The following is a 23,401-nucleotide window of genomic DNA, read 5'->3' as shown; positions in this document are numbered from 1 at the left end:
TTCGACATGGCTGTCTATGTTTGTCACAGGAGTTTTAGCAAATGCATTCTGAAGGTAGTGTGGTCCTTTCCACTATCTTCCTGAGGCTGGATTAGTTTGTATCAATTCATTCCTGTAGTCTGTTGTGTCCTGCCTTGGTGTTCCATTGGCTTTCATCAAGGAGAGGTGGTTGCCTAGAGCAGCAGCGAGGGAGTAATGGAAAAATGACCTCCAGCATGAACACTTCCTTCTCCTTCAATTGTAGCCTGCTCAATGTTAAGGAAAATCGGAAAAATAGAGTGAGATATCTTAATAAACAAAAAACTAAGCACTAAGATCCAAATCACGTGAAGTGTCTGGCTAAGTCCAAAATAATGCTGTAGGTTGTTTTAAGATTTATTCTGGATTCATGCTTACTTAAACGAGGTCAGACACTGTCTCTTTTTTTACAGTCAAGGCCCCATTTATCTGTCTGCACCTTCTGGAGGTGTCACCTTATGGAAGTAGACATCAAGGATATCTTCCACTCGATGTGTCATTTTACGGTCACGCTCATTTTTTGTCCCGTGCTGTTGTGTAGCATTTAGATATGCCGTTAAATACACTGTTTTGTCCTGTGTGTAGGCATACAACATCAGAGGGTGAAATGGTTTCAGAATATCTTCAAGAATTATTGCCCGTGCACATAGTCTGAAGATCTTTGGAGAGTCTTGAGGCAATTTTAAAGAAATGTGTCTTTCCTTTTCCAAAGCTGCAGTCATAATACCACTTAGTCTAAATATACTGTTTAAGCAGTAGCCTGGAGACAAACATTTCTGTTCATTTCAGCTATCTGTAAATCCTAAATATGACCTTTCACTACTGACAGTACAGTTGATCAGATTAAGATGGTGCTGTGGGACCCAGCTTTTCTCACGAAAAGACGATAGCCCTGAACATTGCAAAAAAGGAACAAATTTCGCATTAAAAAAATACTGTTCAAATTCCAAACTCTTCTAAAAATTCCTTAGTTTTATAAAATAACAGTTTGAAGAGCACAAGGGGAGCTGTGAATATCTTGAGACCTTCATAGCTGCTTTGCAAATGACAAAGGAAGTTGATTTTTAAGTACCGAAAGTCTCTCAGATGGAGAGACCTACCAAAGTCCAACTCCTTTTTCTTCTGTTTTTACTAGCTTGAAAATCAAAAATACTCTGATGTTTGAGATCAAAGCTGTGAGATGAAAAATTAAAATCTGAGACTACTAAGTGGCTTTCAAATCTATGACCATGTTTAGCAAATACAAAATTTCAGCAAGTGGTTAAGTTTATTTTGGTTTTGAATTTGGTCTGTCATTTTGTGGTTACCTGTTAAATGATGGTGAGAAATGCTGTTAAGGTGAAGATTAAATCAGTCACGTTTTTTCCAAGTCCAACCTTGGAAATGTCAGCTCAGTAAAACTGGCAAGTTACAGAAGGGCGGCTGTGATTTAGGAATCTCATTCAGAGGCAGAGTTCTTTCTGACAGGCAGCTTTCTGGTAGCTTGCCTGGGGAGCTGCTGGTGGATGTGAGTTTCCAAGGTTGTAGTTCGGGTCTCCTGGCATCAGAAGCAGTAGCACGCCAGAGTTCATCCCGTAGTCAGTGACCCCATGGCTCCCAAAACACCCAAGACAAAGTGGGAAGCACGGAAACCTTGGGAGCTCCCATTCTGAGTAGGGCTCCCTTCCTGGGCCTGCAGCAGACGTCCTGCCCTCAAATCTCAGGTTGTCCTGCATCCCGTAGTTTGAGTTTCCCGTAGTTTGAGTTTCCCGTAGTTTGAGTTGGTGTCAAAGTTTTCAAAAGAGGAAGAAGATCACTTCAGAGCACACTTCGAAGGGGTTTTTGTCCTGCAAGAGGTTTTGAAATGCTGATTTTTTAAAATTCTTATACTTATTTCAGGAGTTTCAATTAGCTTTTATAAGCACTATGAAAAGTACTGCATGTATTTTTATGTCATACAAAATTGACTATATTGTCCTTCATTAAAATGAGCATTTAGAGTAACCCCACTTCCTGGAATCCAGCAAATGCTTATGGTAAATGTAGGGAGCATTTCCTACCAGTACAACAAATGTATTCTTGAAAGGACATGGAAGTCACGTTCTTCCGTGTGAAAGATGCTCATGATTAACAAACCATAGGAATTCTTTCACAGCCCCCAGTAAGAGGTGTACCTAGCAGTTAACTCTGCAGCCTTTCTGAGCTGCTGTACAGAAATCCATCACTTCGCAAAACGAGCTGCCCACAAGATGAAAGGAGTGTGTGACAGTAAAGTCATGTTCATCTCATCAGGGTAATTTGACTTCATGATATTCCAGCAGCACGGTTTGAAAAGGTCCAATGTTCAGCACCCACATCTGGAGCCAAATTTGTAAAGGCTTAGTTTCCACTTCAACTTGTGGGCAACTAACGTATTTAAGTCTTTTTAAAACTCTGCCCTCAAGGCATAGAGCGGTTGGGCTTCTCCTTCATGATCTGAGTTATGTCTTTGAAACGCTTCAGTTTTTTGGACACTGGTATATGGAGGTTAATGCAACCATATTTATCATTATTATTATTACTGCTATAGCTGCTAGGAAATTCTGGACCTGGGTCCCCACTGTTTCACTACAATTAATGCAAGACAAATTCTAAAACATTGAAACTGAGAACACCCTTTTCAGTCTTGTGCATGAGTATGCAGGACAAGGAGAACTCCTGCCTGGTGGTGCAGGATTGAAGCCCTTGGTGTGGTTCACAAGCCAGCAGCCGCAGTATAGCACAGTGGTCCACATTTGTTACTGAAAGCACTTAAAGTTGTCAGCCCAGGAAAAATGTGGAGTTGCAGATTGGCCAGAGCTGGTGCTCTTTGTCATGTGCTTAAAAATGCAGGGAAATCAAGTATCCCATAATAAAGGCTGGCACTTGACTAACTTGGAAGTGTAGATACTTTAATGCAGAGTTTCTTTGTGACGTGTGTGCAATTCCGGGCATAATGTTCCCTGGCCAAGGCCCTAAGTAATGCTGTAAAACCAAAATTAAGAGTAATATCTGGTTCTGACACCAGTAGTAATATTGATGGATTGCTATTGAATTTCCTTCTTGATAGATGTATTTTATTGTCTGAATGCCTCATGATTATCGATGTATTTATCTCCATAATACTTGCTGGCAGAGGTGCAGTGGCATTGCCCTCATTTCACAGTTGGGTTAGGGGCACAGGGATGCTGAAGAGCTCACCCAAGGTCACACAGGCTGTTTTGGGGAACCATGGGTTTGAAGCCAGCATTCAGCTATCAAGCCAGGCTTCCTGTCCTGTAGATCTCAGCTTCTGCATTTGCCTCTGTGTTTTACAAAATGTTCAGTGAGAAACTCTGTGTCCAACTTGTTGTAGGACCTGGCCAGATCTCCAGTCTTCACTGGATATAGAGAGGGAGGTAGCCTCACTGTGAGGACCATGGGGGACTCATGTCATAACATGTTTTAACGGCATCCTTTAAAAGTTACAGTAAAAAGTAGAGCCGCCACACCATGAACTTTTTCCACAGATCTTGGGTGAGGTTTTCTGTGTAATTGGAAGTACAGGGAAGCTGAGGAATCAATCTGATGGGATAGATCTCCACAGAACACAGCTTGCTGTGTAGCCCTATGGCTTGGAGGGGAGTGTGGTGGGGTAGATTTCTCTGCATGAATGTTTTCATGTTTATCCTGCTGTGTTCTTCTGCTGCTGCTTTCCTCTGAAATCATGTCCAGTAGATATTACTGTAAGAAGAGGAGGAGGTAACCTGGGCTAGTATTCTTTATTCTTCACGGGGTTTTTCTGAGTAAGCTTTAACCTCAAGATCTCTGAGTTTACTTAAGAACATTAGATGTGTCATCTGGGAGGTCACAAATACTGAGTGATCCCATACAGCGAAAGGAATACTAATTCTGTACTGCTAATAGTACCTGTTACGTGATTCATCTTTGTGTATAATAGCAGATCCACATTGTTTCCTGCCTGTTTTAGTCTTTGCAGTTAGCCAATTACAACCTAAACGGTTCACTAGTTTGTTTTTTATTTTTGCAGGGCAAAAACTGCTGGATACCCTAGCTGAAACCTGGGATTTTTTCTTCAGTGATGTCCTGCCCATGCTTCAGGCTATTTTCTATCCTGTGCAGGTGAAAAATTACTCTGTTACTATAGAATCTTGAAAAACTGGAAAAAGCAACTTAACTGGTTCATCAACAGATTGATGCAACCTTAACTCTCTCTCTTTGGGCCAGCCTCCCAGTGCAGCTGTTCTGTATAGTCATGTCATGCAAATAAATCACTTATGCAAATGGATTTGAAGTGCTTGGGTGAAAAAGATGAAGGGGAACTTTGAAAACAGGAGTGGAGTACAGGGAGGATGGGTACTCCTACTGTCAGCTCACACTTAAAGTCAAAAAAAGGTTACAAATGATAAACCAAAATATGCACACATTGTAATAAGTGGAGCTGGTTTGACTTAAATATATGCATTTCCTTCTCTGCCATCATCTCTCAAATATCTCCACTTTTGAAAAGGAATTGTATTTTCAAGGTCAAATTCTATCCTACTATAAATGAACAGCAATAGTCAGTGGAAAAAGACCAGTTTACATGAGCACAGAAGTTGACTCCAGTAATTTTAAATCCACAATAGGTACTTGATCTGATTTGGAAATCTGTACCAGAGCGATATAAGTGACTTTGGAGTTGCTATTAGGTGCCTACAGATTTTACTGGGAGTTTGGTGCCTAAACGTATTTGGAGAAACTTTATCTCCTTTTTCCAAGTGGACTTCATGCCTAAAATGATTATCCAAATGTTATTGATTTTACCAGTTGCATCTGCAGCTAATTAAAGGCATGAAATCTGAATTCAGTGGAAAAATTGTGACTTTACCAGAATTTGATTCTGAGAGAGAAGAGCTCTAAAATCATACAGGGCTACTTCACCTGTTCACTTGTGTCTTACCAGTAGAAACTTTAAAACTATAGACATACTATGGTGTTAAAAAAAAAGTATTGGAACACAAGAGGAGATTTTTCTAAGCGCCACATAACTTCAATCCAAGGCATTTCGGAACCTAAGGATATAGGTAGGCTCTCAACCTAGTTTTCCATACTGACTTGACTGAATTAGAAATCACTCAAATGTTTTTGAAAATTGCACCAAATACCCCTTTTCACTGTTGTGTTCCTTAAGCCTTTGGAAATAATTTAGCAACACAAGTCTCCTCACCTGTTAGATGAAAAATATTGCTTGAACTTTCAAAGGAACCAAGAGGGACTAAGACCCCTAAGTCCCATGTGATTTCTAATAGGTCTGAGTACCTGATGTTCTGAGGTTACTTCCAAAAGCCCAGCTGGTGCTTATGTGCTCTTGTAAATTATGTTCATTAGCAACTGAAACGGATTTGGGGCCTTCTATACTTCAGTATAAATAATTAACAAAGTGAAAAGGAATGGGTGAGGTGGGGTTGGGTCAGTGTTCTTTATTCCAAACTAAGATAAGTCAATACCAGCTGAATACCAGACCTTCCAGAAGCATTAATATTTGACTGGCAGCACTCATAACTACAGGCAAGAATATATATGTACAGCCATGAATACCCAAGGGAAAAACCTTGATGCCAAAAACAGCAACAGTTTTTCAACTCCTCATAAGGCAAGTGGTGGTAATCTCTGCAGGAAGAGCTAGCATTGTATTCTTCAGATGAGATTTTGTTTGGTGAGAAGGTATTCTTATACTGCAATAAGATGTCTTTGAAAGTGCAATATGAAACGTGAGCTCTGCTCCTGCCTTATAGTGAAGTGTTCCAAACTGTAGAGAAAAGGAGAATCCACATATGGAGTGGGTCTCAGGATTCCTGCCATAATGGGAAGATCATACCCAGCCAGTACTCAAAATCTTGAGAAATAATGGAAATTCAAGCCTTTTACAGCCCTGCATTTGTTTGTTTGTTTGTTTTTAAGAAAACAAACAACATGATAAATTTCATTACTGTTAAAATATAAAATATTCATATATAACCTGTGCTCAGGTATGATCATGATCCCCCACACCTCACTCCAACCCCTCATCATCTTCATACAGGGTTAGACTGTCACTGTGTGCAGCATTCATTACTGCCAAGTTAAATTCACTCTGCAGACTCGTAGGCTGTTCTGTGTCCTTTGTTATGTTTCCTTTGCTTTTCATTTAGGTTTACCATTCTTGTAATCCCTTAGAAGTGGAGAAAAGAATTCTGACTGAGGCTTTTGAAACTAATTTTCACACTGCTTTGTTTCTGTTTCGAAGGGGAAGGAGCCCTCGGTTCGGCAGCTGGCTCTTCTGCACTTCAGGAATATAATTACCCTTAACATTAAATTGGAAGATGCATTATCACGTTCCAGAGCCAGAGTTCCACCTTCTATTATTCAGATGCTGTTAATACTCCAGGTAAATTGGTTACTTTCTCAGGCTGTTTTCTTTATCTGTCTTCCTGTACGGTACTGCTGAACTATTCTTAAGCAGTCTCTGATTTTGCTTATTCATTTAAGAACTTCTTAACCCAGAACGTCAGAGCTTCTGTGCAATTAAATGTGGTCCTAATATGTAAAAGTAGAGACTGGAGAGGTTCAGACCGTATAACTTAGGATCCAGAGGGTCTGAGAGCACAGACTCATTTTGAAACTGTGGGCCTTGAAATACGAAACATTGCAAGCACGCCAGTGTATGTGGTAATAACAAAACTTCCATTAAATACTACGTGCTTGTGCATTAGCAGTTCTGTATATGAAGCTTCACATCTGGAGTTGGCAACAAAGTGAATTTATGGTTGAATCATGGTCACATTTGGTCACTAGAACCAAGTACTGTGAAAGCTGTTGATACAAAAACATTAAGAACAGATACTGGTATTTGCCTTAGGGCTTTTTTGTTGTTTCTTTTTAGTGGTAGTGAGGAGAAACAAAAAGAGGAATTCCAGACAAAATGCGAGTTTAAGATTTTTTTTTCTTGATTGAAGAAAAACATGAGCTTGTGTTGAGGAGAAGGGGTATGAGGCAGAAGTGAAGGAGAGAGCCAGGAGTGGATTCTTGGGGAATGAAGAAGTTGAGATTTTCCTGGCTGGTGATGTTTTTAATAAACAAATAGGAAGGATATAGTTTCTCCTACACTTCAAACATTTCTTTGCTCCTCATCACAATATGAATTAGTTCTGTGTCTGCAATTGTTTTAAAGAGCAGTATTATCTAAAGGCCTGTGACAAAAATGGAGGAAAGGAGTAAGATTCTCTCTGCTGGGTCAAGAAGTGGTGTTCACCCCTGCTATCACAGTGCACATTTGTTGAGGCATATAATATAATGGTGTATTTAACCTAGTTTTCTCAGAAAAAGATACTTATCCGATAGGACTGCTTGCTTGCCCCTTGTCTCCCTTCTCTCTAGCCTCTGTCTTGCCAAATGCTTCTTGAAACTGCTGGCTAATTGTGGCACAATGACAGCAGTATCCGAGATATTAAGATTTCCTAGGAGTTTCATGGAAATTAGTGTCTGGAGAGAGGAGAGAGAGGAGCCTCAGGGAAAAACTGGAGCATGGGCTTAACTGCATAATGAGACATCAAAGAATTCACGTAATTGAACTGTGAAGCCAAGCTGTGTTAATAGACACCAGAGACTCCACATGAGAGAGTACCATTGCAAAAACTTTAATCACAGGAAGGTTGTCTATCAGGCCTCATCCCTTCTTAGACACAAGGTAAACTGCCCACTGTAAACCAGGCTTCAGAAGTGTTGTTACTAACAGACCTGCTAGCTTTTTTGTGGTTTCTTCTTTACAGAGTCTGTGTTGGCTCTGGGCAGGATCCGGCTTTCGGATGAATTCAGTGGTGAGCTGGGAACCAAGTAACATCCTGATTTAGAAAGTTCATAGGAGGTGATGTGGAGATATTTGCCAGAATCAGTGCTACAAGAAACAGTTTCTTTGCAAATCTGCTTTATTCAACAACTAGAGGTGTTAACAAAGTGGATGCCTGTTTAGGGTAAAAGGCCAAATCCATTCTCATTGCAAAGCTGTTGGTGGAAATCAATAAGGAACCAAGAGGCAGTTTGCCCCTGGGCATTTAGTTCTGCATATGTTAACTACGGTTGTGTGGTGGGGATGGTGAAAGTCCTTTCTTGGCAATAGCTCTGCCAAACTTGTCATTTAAAATCTAATGGAAATTATAGGAAAAGGTCAGAAGAGGATATGGGAATGAGCTATTTACATACTTAGCAGTGTTAGTCAATAATTGGATTTCAGAGCAAAGGCTTTTTCCCAAACTCAAATGTCACGTCAAAGAAAAGCAAATTTTATACATTCATGGCATGATAATGGAATTTCCTTGACTTAGATTAACTCAGCACGTGAATAGTGCTGAAACAGAGAGAATAATTCAGCTGTCCAAAGAGCACATGGTGGTCTTATGTGCATGTATTATCCCAGACTGAGAGATGATGTCTTGGTGTGGACATTGTCTAATTCCTATTGCTGTCTATCTTGGTTGTCTCCTCCATAACAGAAGTGACACTGCAGCAAGTTCCCACTGCTAGAGGATGAGTCTGGTGATATGGACCCTGGACTAAGTGTTGAACCCGGTGCTAAATTTCCCCTTTTCTGTCCTGGGCAGCCTTGTGCAGCTGTGTTACATGATTGAGGAGTTGGTCATGTTCTTCAAGACAGCAGCTGTAACATCAGCTGAAGGTCACAGGTTGACAAAGGCCCATGCTGACACACAGCAGTCTGTCCTGTTAGACTGGATTAAAGCAGCAGAGATTTGGTAACTAATGCTGGGTGTATCTGGTATTGCTCATGTAATAGCTTGTTATGGTGTAGGGGAAGAGCTCTGACAGTTTGTAGAAGAAACTTTCTTTATGGAAGGGAAAGGAAGGGAAGCTTTTTTAAGAGGAAATGTAAGCTACAGCAATCCTTGGACCTTATTCAGAAGGTAGATGCTGATTCAGCAAAGCTCCGTAAGCACATGTTTTATGTGAGCGTGGGTTGGCTTCAGCATGTGAGCAATTTCCTTGACCTCTGGGAAGTTACTGACCTGTTGCAAGTTGCATGCATTCCTTGCTTGCTCAGCTAGCTGCATGCTGGCGTGGAGAATAAAATAGTCCCTACCAAAGACCTCCTGAATAAATGGGCCTGAAGTGAAGTTGAGCCTCTTGCTTCATTGCTTGGGTGATTGATTTTCCTTCTTTGCATCAAATCTTTCATCCTGTCTAGAGTAAACTATTTGCTGGAAGTATGCCTACCAGCCATGCATTTAATATTCTAGCATGGGATACAGGACCCACACCAGTCCTCTGGCATACAGTGACATGACAGAGGATATGGATAGGGACAGAAGGGATCACCAACTTGACACATACCTCACAATGTACCGAGAGAGCCAGATAACTCCCTTTCTTTGCATCTAAGACATCAAAGATTTTTTCTAAAAAAAGGGGTGAGGGGGAAGGAAAATCTCATAACTTCTCTCTGCAGTCTGCCTTTGAAGGAAAGAAGAACCTCAGTTTCTGAGATGAAGCTGTTACAAGTATTTTAATAGCAGATTGTACATCTGAAGCTTTATTGTAAGATACTCCCCATTTAAAGGACCAGAAAGTATTCCTCAGGTTAATTATTAGGCTTGGGTGCTCCAATCCAGTACAGCCATTTCTGCATCTCTCTAGTGCTGTAACCTGGACTGATTACAAGACAGTTAATCTATTGGGGAAGAAGGGTTCCCCCAGAACCTGAGGAAGGAGTGATGTTCTCATGTTGTTGAAGTCAGTGGGAGTTTTACCATGGCATGGAAGAAGCGCCTTATACCACTCTAACTTTCTGTTGCCAGCATAGACCAACCTGGTTACAGAGCACAAACTGGAACGTTAATCCTTTGTGGTCACTTATTGGCAACATGACTGGAAGTGCCTCCAGGCTGCTCCTGTTTAACTTTTAGGTCCTTCAAGAGCAGAGTCATGATTGAGGGAAGTAAAAGAAGAATTAAGACTGCTTTTCAGCACAGAGAGGCGTGCAGGAGCTCAGGTAACTACACTGAGCTGTCAGTCTCGCCTCAATGACCTTTCTCTTTGGGTGGAATTAGGAAGCTGGAGGGAGAGGGATAAAGAGAAGGAGACATTAGAAAATAATTTTCTCCCTTATGCTCTGTGGACCAAAGAAAGTAAACCTACCACCAGGGGGTAAACAATCAGACTTATTTGCCAAAACATTTTGTCAAAGACTGAAGCTGGAACATCATATATCCAGGTATCTCTACTGAAGTCTGAGAAAGTCAGAAAAGAAGAATTAAAGAGTTTTTATCTGTATCTTTTGCATAACATCATGATTGAGTGCACAGAATCTCCAGGTGACCCAAAGTATTTAAAAACCCTAGAAAAGCACACCACAATATCTCTCATGCTGAGGGATGAGGCCTCACATGTTTAGTGAAGCTCTGAAGAGAAAAATAAAACCTGTGGTTTCCTTTTTGGTTTATCTGAGCTTCATTTGAACTACCTTGCCTGTTGTCTTTCTCTGTAGAGGAAGATAAATACATAAAACTGCCTGGTGGGACCCATTTGTTATCTCTGGGAAGTTCCTAAACATAGATTCAGCTCCTTGCATTTTAACAGGGTGGAAAAGCACCTTGCAAGAGCTGAAAGCAAGTGCAAAAAGTGCTGTTTTTTCCATGTCAGTAGCCACACAGCAAACCAAAGACAGTGTAGTGGTTAAAAACAAGATACCGTTTTCTACCTGAAAACTGCAGGGTCCTGCCCGAGGAATGACAAATGTGCTTTAACTCTGCAATGTGTGTCAACTCGGGTCAATTCTTCCACAAAAATCAGAAACCCATAAATAAATGTATTGTAGACCGTATTTAAATGTAAATCACCATATCAAAAACCTGTGCTTCCCCTGTGTTGTGCATAAATGTGTTCTTCTTTCCTAGTGAAAGAGTAGCTTGTCTGTATCTGCCCCATAGGCATGTAAGGAGTCAGGTAAGAAATCTTACAGCTGGGACATTGCCTGACACAAAGGGAAGAGTTTTCTATTGCTTTGTATTGACATAGGGAAACTGATAATCTGGCCCTTCTTATTTACACCTGTGAGTATTCTGTAGAAACAAGGCTTCAGTTCTAAGCAATGTCCTCTTATCTTATTCTGTTTTATTTATTGTCTCTATCAGCAAATGCAGTTTGCAGTAATTAAATTGACACAGGTTTGTTATCCTGGAATGAATTTGTATTGCCGTGATTTTTAACAAGGCATAACATTCATTTGCTGTAGGAAAAAGATCCTGTGGAAAGAAAATCTTGACCTTTTTGCTAGTGAGGAGTACTTGGCATGTTTGATTTTGAATTTCTTTGTATTCTGGTGCTGGGAATCGGTTCTTCATGGAAGCACCAAAAACACTATAATTATTTCATCTACATATTGGAGTATTGCCTCAAGCAGACTGGCATGTGCTGTGTTAATGAGACAAGAAGCTGGTAAGTGTCCGGAGAGTTCAAAAAAAATGGCAGCAGCAGTAGCCTGAGTGCAACACAGGGGAACTAGAAAGGTCTAAATTTACTTTACAGCGGTGCCGACACTTTGGTCAGCCCAATGGTACCAGGTGGGAGTGCTAAGTACACTATTTGTGCTAACTGAAGTACCACCTTCGCTTGCTTGCATGCCAGTCAGGAGCAATTGCCCTGCCATTGCTGGGGACCTTGGTGTAAGCGGTAAGGACATCAGTCAGTGACAATCAGTAGCTATACATTTTCCATTTACAAGCTGCAGGCTTAAAGAAGGAAACCGCATCAGAGGTGTTTTCCCTCTATAATGTTTTTAGCTCTGTTTCTACCTGGCATCTATTTCACAGTTCACCACAAGTGTGTTTTCTCTAGGGGCAGAGATAAGGAGAGCGAGCGTGGTTGCTGTTACCCCTTCCGAAAGCCTGACTGACAGGGGGCTTTTTCAATAGTAACTCCAAGGCAGCCAGCATTTCTGCACCGCAGGCCTTGCGAGATCTGCACTCATGTGAACCCTCTTTGTAACTAAGGCCAGTGAAAATCCATTGCCATATGAAAAGAACAGATTTTGGATTGATAGTGATTACTCTCCAAAACTAGCTCTCAACATACTTGACAACACTACATGTTGTCACTTCTATAACCTTAAGCAGCTGAAAAACAGGAAAGCAATGTAAAATGATGTAGTTGTTTTTCTTTGTTATATATAAACCTCTCTCATGAACATCATGATGGAGTAATTCAAATGGGCATCTTGTCCATCCTCTTAACAGAAAGACTGTGTTCAAGGGAACGTGACTACAACCATACCAATTAAACACAATTGTTTTAGAAGGCAGTTTGCATTGCTCAAACTCCCTGCGTACGGTCATAGTGTGTTTTAAAGAGTACCTTGCATTAAGGAAAATGCCGCTTCTGTGAAAGGTGCCAGTTAGTTAACCAAAGGTGTGGCTTCAGACAGAGTTGGTTGAACACAGCAGCAGTATTCTGGGCTGCCCTGAATTATGCTGTTACCATCTGTCACCTCGTCTGCAGGTACTGCCCATTTGCTGTCTTGTGCTGTGGTGGGTGAGAGGTACTGACTTGTCCTCCTTCAAATTACCCAACACTTGCCTTGGGGCTGGAGTGGACGTGCAAGGAGTTACGGTGCAGCTGCTGCCTGCGGCACCTGAGGCTGCCTTAGCCCACAATAATTTACTTGTGCAACCTAAGAGTGAGTTGTTTCTGCTCAAGTCAGTTAGGTACATGTTTAACCTTGACTAAACCAGGTTCTCCTTACTAGAATATGTCTGTCTCCTTGAGTTGGCCTCCATTAATGAAACTGGCCTGTTAAAACCAGTACAAGTTCATTGGTAGGTAAATCCTTAATCCATAACAAAATAGAGTTAGATTAGTAAATTCATTCTTAACTTGAATTAGAATTTCCCTGCAGACCCTATAATTTTATTGAGTTAGAGGGAAAAAGTTTTCACTAATGGCATTAGTTCATACAAAAATATTTTATGGACCTATTTGGGCCAGTAGACTAAAACTAACATAAAAGATACCATAGAAATTTTGATTGTTGAAAAACTCTGAGCAAGAAATGTTCCCATGGTGCAAGAATCCTTTGAGGCAGGGTGCTTTAATACTGTAATTCATGGGTTGTCTACAGGGGGAACATAAGAAAGTTAATCTAAGCTACCTTTTAAAGAAGATTAATTAAACCTCATTAAAACTCTGTATGGATGCTCACTCTGAGAATTAAAGGGCTAGGAAGGGAGGTGAGTTAAATTAATGACACTTCAATTCTACATCAGAGGCCTAAGAACAATTTATCTGAACGGCTTTCTGTTATTAATTTAGTGAATATTATTTAATTTTCTTGAGTGTCCCCAGGTAGACAAAGCCACCAGGGAGTCGCAGCTGTTGAATTGCCCAGGGCTCTACAGGGTATTTCCCAAGAGGTGGCAGTCACTTCTCAGCTCCTATGGCTGACCATAGATGTGGGAACTGTCCCCGGTGCCACCAGCACCATCGGTGGTATCTGTCGGTTTTCGCACAAACGGGGAGGACGTTTGTTCTCCAGGACTGGGTTGTGTCCATGCAGGTAGCAAGGTCAGCCAGTGCTGTGTTCGGGGTTTCTGGTGCAGCACCTCCTGTTCTGTCCTGCTGGGATCTACCCAGCCCTATTCACAAGAAGAAGGGCAGAAGTGATTTCCAACAAAAAGACTGTGCAGAGTTGTTTCATAGTGTTGCATACATAGGCCTCCTCCTGTTTTTTGTAGACAAGTAAATGGGGGTTTCCATTCAGATCTGATTATGAGGAGAAACTTCCTTACTCTGAGGGTGCCAGAGCACTGTAACAGGCTTCCCAGAGAGGTTGTGGAGTCTCCTTCTCTGGAAGTATTCAAAACCCACCTGGACACATTCCTGTACAATCTCTGGGTGGCAGGTGGATTGGACTAGTTGATCTCCAGAGGTCCCTTCCAACGCCAACCATTCTGTGAGATCTGTCCAGAGCTGCAGCTGGGTGCAGAGCAGGTTGGATAGTTCTGTGTGCAGGTACCGCGGTGCTCCTGCCTTCACCACGCCTAAAGATCAGCTGAGCACAGGGCTGTCAGGCCAAGCTTCCCACCAGGAGGTTTCAGAGTCAGCCCATGTGCCCCTTCTCCTCCTGCTTCTTGAGACATCCCTGCTTGCTGGTGGCACAGGTTCCTTTCCCATCATCTTGCTGGCTGCTTCATCACCTTTTACCTTTCCTTATGTCATGTCCAAACTGCTAAGTCCTCGTGGAGGCAGCAATGACCTGAGCGAGTTACAGGGACCAGGACAGCAGCTGGTGGAAATGTAGATGCTATGAAGCTCCGTTTGCCCCATAGGCGGCGAAAGCTGGAGCTGGTTGTGCTCCCTGGCAGGCAGGCTGCTGCCCTTTTTTCTGGGGACAGATAGGGGCACAGCCAGTGCTCCTTGCTCTGAAAAGGAGGTGCCCCTCAGCTGCAGGCATGGATCCCTTCGCCCACACCAGTGTGAATGGCAGCTTTGTTGAAGAGTCCCCTATAATTAGAGATGACCAGAAGGAATAGTTTCCTGTATTAATTGTTCGGAAGCAACTCTGGCAGCTGTTTGCTTTCCAACAGGAGTGATTTCTCCTGGGTTTTTTTTGGTGTTTGCTTGTGTTGTTGTCTATGCTGTAGAATTTTGTTATTATGGGAAGAGATAGTTCTATTTAATTCAACAGGCTGGTTGAAACAGATTATATAAAGTGTCCTAGCCTCTGCCTTCTCCCCAGAAGGTGCACTGAGAAGGGAACAAATTGTGAAATGTGTAGAAGCTCCTGCTCTGCAATGCCACCCAAGTCCCATCCCCAAGCCTTTCTTCTCCTGGTCTGTGGTTGCTGCTGCCAGAACCACTAGCCCACGGGGACAGCGTGTGCCAGGCTGGTGGCAGAGACTTGTGCAGACGGTAACTGCTTTGTGGTATATTTCCTCCAAAAATAAAAAGGCTGTGTGTTGCAATCCGCAAAAGATAGGGGAGTGACTAAAAGAGTCTCTCAGAGGCACCCTTTCTCTCATGGGGAGTGGACAGGGTTAATTGTCTTCTATTAGTAATTTCACAGCCTTACCCTTAGCTCTGCTGCAGCTGCAGAAGAAACAACTATGTGGCACAGCAGTATGCAACACGTGCTGTGAAATTCATTTACTTGCCACTAGCTGATTATTACAAGCAATCAAAAGGTAAACAGTTAATCATGTGACAGAGCAGGATTCAGGTTATGTTTTTTTTTGATTTAAACCATTATCTGTTGGGAGCCTTGTCCTCTTTCCAGCAAGCTACCGGGTGGTTGCAGTAAAACTTCTGCAGTGCAAGGTGACAACGATATGACAGGTCATGCCTGTGAGTCAGGTGTGTGGGCAGGTGCACCGAGCATCCCTGGTACCTTATGGTTTTGCTACGAGCAAACCGGCTGGCCATGGCCATGAGGTTTTGCTGAGAAGCAGCCACCCATCAGAAAGAAGGTGGGAGCTGTGGTGGGGCAAGCCCGGGGTTCAGGGAGGGGAGGGGACTGCTGCTGACTCAGGTGCTCTTCAAAACGGATCCAGAGGCCTCTGGTTTGAAGTTATTAGGCAGGGGATTGTGCTCTGGTGCTCTCTGATGCAAATGCAAAGCAAAAAGCAAGCATGCTGCAATCCAAGCAGATGCTGACAAGAGGAAAAGCCATTTTTTAGCCTGGCTGAAATCTGTCAGGAAGGTATTTTGCAAAATATAGCTGTTGTACTCAGAGTGGCTCTTGCATAAAACCAGTTAAATATCCTCTCCTTGAGCAGCAAAGAACTGTCAGCTGCGTCTATTACCAGTCCACCATGTATCTGCAAGCCTCCTTTCTTGCTACTCTGTTTCCCTGCAAATAAGACAGGATCTTCTATTAATTTTTGCTCCAAAAGATACTTACTTTTTACATGTGTAGCTGCCTGGGCACTGTTTAAAATTAGTTTTTTTATGAACTGTAACTAGGGCTTAATTTTGGAGTAGGCCTTAAATTTCGAGCATCCTGAAAAATCACGCTAGGGCTTATCTTTGGGGTAGGTCTTATTTTCAGGAAAACAGGGTTGTGTGGGTAGAGCCTTCATGTACTGGGCACTGTATAAACACAATGAAAATATCGTCTCTATACTAAAGATTGTGTGGCCTGATGCAAAAGATGGTGGATGTATCTGGACAGACACGTAGGGGACAGAAGGAAACAAGGTGACAAACATACTAGAAGTAATTTTATGGAAGATAATACTTCATTTGCCTTACTGGTCTAGATGCCCTCTAGAGACTAAGGGCAATGTGGTCCTTCCTGTCCTCTTGTTGTAGATTGCCTGTTGGCCTCCAAGAAAAACATGCATACGTCATTCTTCTTGTATCACTCATGAGCTGTTCTTGTGGTTTCCTTATTCAGTTGAAGAGAACAAAACCTTGGAAGCAGCAGTGGGGTATTTCTTTTGTTTCTCAAAATGTCTCATTCACATGAGGACAGAAGTTTGGGCAGTACGAAGCTAATGCAGCTCTGCTAAAGTCCATGTATAATAGAGAAGGAATTGGGCAGTAGTTTTGCTTGAAAAGCTCTAGAATATTGTTTGATATGAAGCTGTGTTGTTAACATTTAAAACTGAACCAAGGAGAAGGCTCATTCTGTGGAGGTGGCTGTGTGATATTATGCGAGTTGAATTAAAGCACCGGCCAGCCTTGAGAGGGGGTGGGGAGGGGAAGGGGATTGTTTCAGTAGTAGAGTCATATCGACAAGAGGTAAGTCACAGTGTCTGTTGGTTTCAACCACACAGGTTTCCATTACATGTAGATCTACCATGGCTGTTGCAAGAATTGCTGAATGCTCCTGAATTTTGCAAGGGCGTGGACTTGCCAGTGTGCATGTCCCTGGCAATTGATGGGGGCGAAAGAGGGAAGGTCAGCCCTTTACAGCCACTCCTGCGATCACATACCTAATCCCTATACTTGTTTGCATTTGGGGAGTACACTGCTCAGTGCTCTCTGGCTGCAAAATCAGATTTTGTATGCTTGTATTTCCTTATTTCCTTGTATCCTCTACACGTTCGGTTGCTGAGAGAAGATTTCTATTCTAAGTCCAGTCGATTACTTCTGAAGCATTTTGAATTGACGAAGACTTTTTAATTGAAATTAAATCGTTCTGTAGAAATGTGTTACTTTCAGCAAAGCTTTCACTGCAAGCCAGGAGGGCTCCTTCAGGCCCAGGCTGCTGGGCACCTGGTTTCCAAAACTTTTGTGTTCTGGGACTTTTGAAAGCTCAGTTTCCTTGTGTAAGAGAATAACCACAAAATGCTCTCTCAGGAATGCACTGCTCGGTTCCCAGTAGCCCCAGTGAGTTGCTCACCTGGAGGAGATCTACTGCTTTCTGGCTCACATGGATGAGTTGTTGGTGATGAATATGGTGTCACTACCAAAAATAGCAACAATTTTAAAAAATCCAGAAGGCACAGCTGACGCATCTGCTCAGTCTGTTCAAGTGTATTTCAGAAAAGAAGAAAATTCATAGATATAGTCACCTGCAAAGGATGAAGCAGCATGGAGAATGCTGAGGGATGAATGTTCATTAATGGTTTAAAAGGGGAGTGTGGCTGTGAAAGGCAGTATCAGAAATCCTCAGAAGTAGGTAACAGCAGTCAAGTTAATGTTAGAAGCTCTTCAAAAGCATTTCTTGGATGCCTCTTCTAAAGAGCCTGGATGCACTGAGGGAGGGCTCTGCCATCCTTTTTTCTGTTTGAGTACCCACCTGAAAATAAATGCAAGGTGGATTTTTTTGTAATAAATGTTAAATGGGAAAACAGTCAGAGCCAAGACTAGGTAAAAGACTTGAATGAGCACAGTTAAAAGTCATCAGTTCCCCAGCAAGGTTAGATGAGTTCAATGCATATAGATCAGCAAGAACTTCGGGAGGGAGCCTAAGAAGAACTGAGCAGCTTTATTCTCTTGGACATTAAACATCACATCTAATTATTTGGTAACACACAAGGTGATCTCTGCATGGGGCTACACACACCTTTCTGTGCATGTGTATGTTTGCCCATGACTGTAATGTTGCAGTGCCAAAGCATTAGGAAATGCAGATAAACTAACTCCAGCTCAAATTTATTCCATAAACAGCGCTTCAGAGTCACTTCCGCAGGGATTCATTTGGTGGGTTGTTTCAAAGTCACATGAGTTTATTTGACTAAGATGGCAGCTCTCGTCTGTGCCCAGGGGAGTCACTTAGCCTGAAATCAGACAACCTCTAGCCCTAAAACTATGAAAGGCAGAAATGCATACTATTATTTTTGGTTGATCTTTGTTAGCAAACTGGCTATTCAGCTTCTGCAGGATTCTAAACACTGTATTTAAAGCCTCAAAGTAACTTCCTCACTTGTAATCATTTCATATCTTTTCCTTATCTTCAGTCTTCATGTTCTGCTTTGTCTTTTGCAATCTCATGTAAAATATTTAATAACAGTTTAGAGAAAAATAATACATTTGGTTTCTGTGGGTCAGGGGAAGACTAGCCTGTCCTTAGTGTTTGATCCTTTCTGGAAAGAAAAATCCCATTGCTGTCTTTCTGCAGACAAGCCATTTGAAAAACCTCTCACCAGCTAAACAGAAACCTTGTCTGGGTGTTTTGTCTTCCTTATCTTTTGTCTGCGTCTCAGTGCTACCAATGAAAGGAAGAGAGAAGCAGTGCAGCTTCTCACACTGACAGTGACATAACTTGGCACTTGCTGGAGATTAAAGTGAATATGACAAGATCTTTATTTCTGAGGCAGTCACAGGGATCTGAAGTGCTGACTTCTGTCAGTATGGCAATGGAAAGCTTCTCCCTCCTGTGAATGCTGTTGCTATGAGAAAAGCAAGAGGCAGAGATGAGACAAGACATGATTTAACCCTTCAAATATTCTAGGCTTTACCAGTATGCTAGTGTCTTAGGATAGAATGAAGAGAGGAAAAAAGAACATGGGGCAACACTACCAAGGGCTCATAATGATACAAACATGAGTTGTGCAGCTGCATCTGAATAACACGTACAAAATTATACCGGTGCCTAGGAATGGACATAAAATGCATAGGACAAGGCCTCCCATGGCTGTAAGCCAGAACACAATTACTAACCTGACGGGTAATTCTGACTTAAAGCAATTGAGAATTTGATGTACAAGTCCTGCTTCTCATACTTCCTCCTGCCATGAGATGTACGTGTTTGTGAACACACATAGCATAGAGGTTTACTGAAAATGAATTCTTAACCTCCTCCGCTGGGCTGAGAGAGCTCTCCAAGAGGGGAAACTGCTTTCTTCCAGCTTGTTCCAGTCTGCAGAGGTGTGGCCTCCAGTCCCCCCAGCCCAGGCACATTTTCTCATTCTGCCTTTGGATTGCTGCAGAGAAACCCCCATGGGCAAGAGGGCACACATAGTTTAAGTGGATCAGGTTCAGGTTCAGCTTCGTCAACACAGGCTTGCACAAAGCAAAATGTAGTCCTTGCTTGAAGCAGTTTTGATCCTCTTTGAGTCTTGTTTCCTAAAGGCTAAAAAATGTCTGAGTTGTCTGCTTGGGATGAAAGTGGCATGAATCATCAGGGAAACCCAGGAGGAAGTATCTGAAATTTTGCATCCTGGCAAACACAGACAAGTGGGCTAGAAGCAGGAGCAAGAAGATTAAAGTCCCAGTCCTTGACCCCTTTCTGCTCCCAGTTAGTTTGATGCAGGGCATTTCTTTTTACTCACATGTCTCTTCAAAATGTATCAATTGATCTCGTAGTCCCTCTGAGTGAAGTCCCAGAGTTTACTCAACATTTTTGTGGGACTTGAAGCTCTCGGATGGAGAGCCCTCCAGAAATGCGGAGCTCCATTGAAGCTAGTAGAAGAGCATGGACCAGCAGTGTGCCCTTGCTGCAAAGAAGATTAATGGTATTCTGGGCTGCATTAGATGAAGCATTGTCTGCAGGTCGAGGGAGATGATCTTTCCCCTCTGCTCTGCACTTGTGAGGCCTCAGCTGGAGTGCTGTGTCCAGTTCTGGGCTCCTCGGTACCAGAGAGGCATGTGCTTACTGAAGAGAGTCCAACAAAGGACCATGAAGATGATAATAAAGGCACAGGAGCAACTCTCATGTGAGGAAAGGCTGAGAGAGCTGGGACTGTTCAGCCTGGAGAAGAGAAGGCTCATGGGGATCTTATCGATCGTTACAAATACCTGAAGGAGGAATGTAAAGAAGATGAAACAAAGCTCTTCTCAGTGGTGCTCAGTGACAGAACCAGAGGCAGTGGGCAGAAACTGAAACACTGCTCGGTCTGTCTGAACATAAGGAAACCTTGCCCTACTATGAGAGTGACTGAGACTGGCACAAGTTGCCCAGAGAGGTGGTGGAGTCTCTCTCCGTGGAGACATTCAGAAGCCTTCTGGACATGGTCCTGGGCAACTGACTCTAGGTGGCCCTGGATTGGACCAGATGACTCCAAAGGTCCCTTCTAACCTCAACTATTCTGTGATTCTGTGAACATCAGGATTTCATCAGTAGAAGTGGAAAAATTCATCACTCTCTCCATGTCTTATCTGGTTTCACGCTGTTTCCACTCTTGCTGGCTTGGGCTGGACTGCGAGCTGGTGTCAGTCAGTGTAGTTCCATTTAACTGCAATTAACATTCAGAATTAAGTCGAAAAATTGTTGCCAACAGTCTGCTGCTTCTCTGTTGGACAGCAGAAGGGTTCAGCGTTGCACTCATTCACCTCCTAAACAGGATAGCTGCAACTACAGAAGAAAAGTGCTTAGCGAAAGCATGAAATAAATCCATCCTCTCCCCTGTTCAGAGGACTCAGTAGGTAGGCCAGTTCTTTATTTCTGGAAACTAGTTATTCTGTCAGTTATTGACCATCTTCATCATGTTGGTTAAATAATTTCTACCAGAGATTGTTTATGCTTAAGGGCTACTGCAAAGTTCTGTGCACCAACTTTTTACATTGCTATTTGCCAGAAGCACTAACGTATTCTACAAGAAGGCCTGCACTGAGGGTGCCCTATTTCATTTTTCTTTTGCCTGTGCACTTCTCCTGCTATGATTGTTAGCAAGAAAACGTTGAATTTAGTTACCTTCTGGTCTGACACTGCACAGCTTATTCTACACACTGTGTTACCCTTGGTGTCAAGATTGCAAAGGCTGAGAAGAATCCATTATCACATCTGATACCTACATGAGTTTACTCATGAGTTTGCATTTAATCCCTTCGTAAATGGAGGCCAGATGCTGCTCCACAGATTTAATTCCATTTGTATAATACTGGGGGATTTGCTCTGCAGGGCTGACTCCCAGGAAAAAGGTGGGCAGCTGGGGGTGTGGGGGCCAAATATCTCCAACTACTTGGACTTCCTGATTTTGTATTGGAGTTCGGGGAGTTCCTACAAGGGGTATAAGAGTGAGATCTTCAAGTATTTCAGCAGAGTGTTGTGCATGTCGGCTGAAGATGGAGTAAATGCGAGCAGGAGACTCCTCTGTGGTGCAGTAGGAGTAGCAGCTCTGAACAGCCGTGCACAAGAGGACAGCTTCGACTGTTTGGGCAATGGTTGCTGCTCCGAGGGCCACTGTGGTCTCCTCCAAAGCTGGAGGGCTAGGTGGGTTTGATCGATGAAAGTTCTAAAGTGCTATAGAGAAAACAGAAATTCTGCACACTTGGGAACCACTCCTGAAGCCTCTTCTCAACCGAGGAAACCATAATGTAACTTCGCTGCCACAGGTTTGTGTGTGAGCATTGCAAGATCAGTAGAAACTGAATGATTAGCTATTAGGTGATATTAAATCGATTCATGTGTCTGTTCAAAGGAAGATGGAGGGATGCAGACCTCAGTCCAGAAGGTGACCCATAGCATAACTGGGAGCACATGCTGTGCCACCAGTGGTGCACATTGCAGGAACTGGTGACCCATTTGTCCCCTGTTCTCCCCACAGTGATTCATGCTTTCCCTGAGACCGAGTTGATCTGTGTTGCTCAAGTTCTAGAAGGCCAGATATGATGCAATGAAAGGTATTACGTGCGCCGAAGTGAGATAACAAGTAGTCATGCCCTGTAAGGGTTTCCAAATCTCTTACCAGCAAGGCTGCTGCTATCTCTTTGACTAAAACAAGAAGCAGATATTGCCGTGTATGTGGTCACCAGGGTGTGCACTGCAGTCTGCACACCCTTATCTATCAGTAGTGTTGGCTGAGTAATGTGTGTTTTCACTATAGATATTATTCTGTGTCTGCCTTGGGGTATGTCTTGTGACTTTTAATTTCAGTTTTCCCAGGGAGTAGTTGGGCAACTATTATTATCCAGATTATCACAGCTGCGTGTGTGTTTCTTTCAGTCATATTGATCTGACCCATTGCCAGTCAAAGAAAGAAATGTGGTTCTTAATGCGTTTTTCTTTCCTCCAAGGAGTCTGCTGCTTTTAAGCAGAAAATAGTTACATTTCTTAGCTGTTTTCCTGTGTGGTTAGGACAGGGCAGTACATGAGACCAGGACCTCACTTTGCGTTTGGGCCTGACCCTCTCAGCGCTTCCGGCAGTGTGTTTCCTTTCACATCGCACCAGGTCAGGACTGCTGCAGCCAGCGGTAGGTCACAGCCTTTTGCTGGTAGACGAGGGTGGATGCCAGCCATCGAGGACACCCCGGTGGACCCAGGCTGAGGACACCCCAGCAGACTGAAGTTCAGGGTGTGTAATTTGGCCGTGAGCTGAGCTGTATGCAGATGCTTTCTGTCACATCGGCAGAGGACTTCGCTGTCCTGGGCCACCAAGTCACCAAGGGTAATGATTGATGAAAAGACTTCATTAAATAATTCAGAAGTCTGGCTATTGCTTCTTTCTTTCCTGAGTCCAGAGGTTGGTAACCCAGGATCTAGCTTGCAGCTGTTACCACTTCGTGTCCCCAGTAGTAGAGCTGCTCCTGTGTCAAGCTCTAGGACATCCCGTGCCTCCTTCAGTGCCATGTCCAAAGACAGATTTTATTTCTGTTTTTCTCCTATTCTATTTTTTGTTTAAAAGCTCCCCATCAGTTTATCAGTTGAAAGAGAATGCAGTCTTCTGCACCAGTACTTATTCATGTAAACATGCTGATCCGCTGAAGTACTAAAGTTAAGTGCTACGTCATTTAATCAGTGACCAGTGTATACTTAGCACATCTACAGTTGCAGATAGGCATGAAGTAGTTCTGTCCAGTTGTTAGGGTACACTTAGACACTGAAGATGCCTTTTAGAGTGTAATTTCATAGGTGAATGGTCCTATAATACTCTCTGCTAAAGAGAGAAGTGAAAGGCAACTGAGTGATACTACCATTTCTAGATGTGACTAGTGGTGGGTGCTGTTAGAACTGGAAACTGTAGAGGACTTTGGACCT

The 23,401-nt window shown here is 42.8% G+C and overlaps 1 protein-coding gene across 1 annotated transcript in view; it reads left to right on the top strand.

Annotated features, from left to right (window-relative positions):
- The window catches only part of PRR5 (proline rich 5), a gene marked incomplete at its 3' end in the record, with an annotated part of 54,324 nt that overhangs the window by 18,687 nt on the left and 12,236 nt on the right, over positions 1–23,401 (top strand). The window contains exons 5-6 of the mRNA XM_080364040.1: positions 4,046–4,137; positions 6,284–6,424. Of these exons, the coding sequence (XP_080220166.1) occupies positions 4,046–4,137; positions 6,284–6,424 (233 nt within the window). The remainder of the gene's footprint in view (positions 1–4,045; positions 4,138–6,283; positions 6,425–23,401) is intronic.

This window comes from Nesoenas mayeri, assembly GCF_963082525.1.
Source record: "Nesoenas mayeri genome assembly, chromosome: 1".
Classification (NCBI taxonomy): domain Eukaryota; kingdom Metazoa; phylum Chordata; class Aves; order Columbiformes; family Columbidae; genus Nesoenas; species Nesoenas mayeri.
The sequence above is the reverse complement of the archived record's forward strand: the minus strand, read 5'-3'. Positions and strand labels throughout refer to the sequence as shown.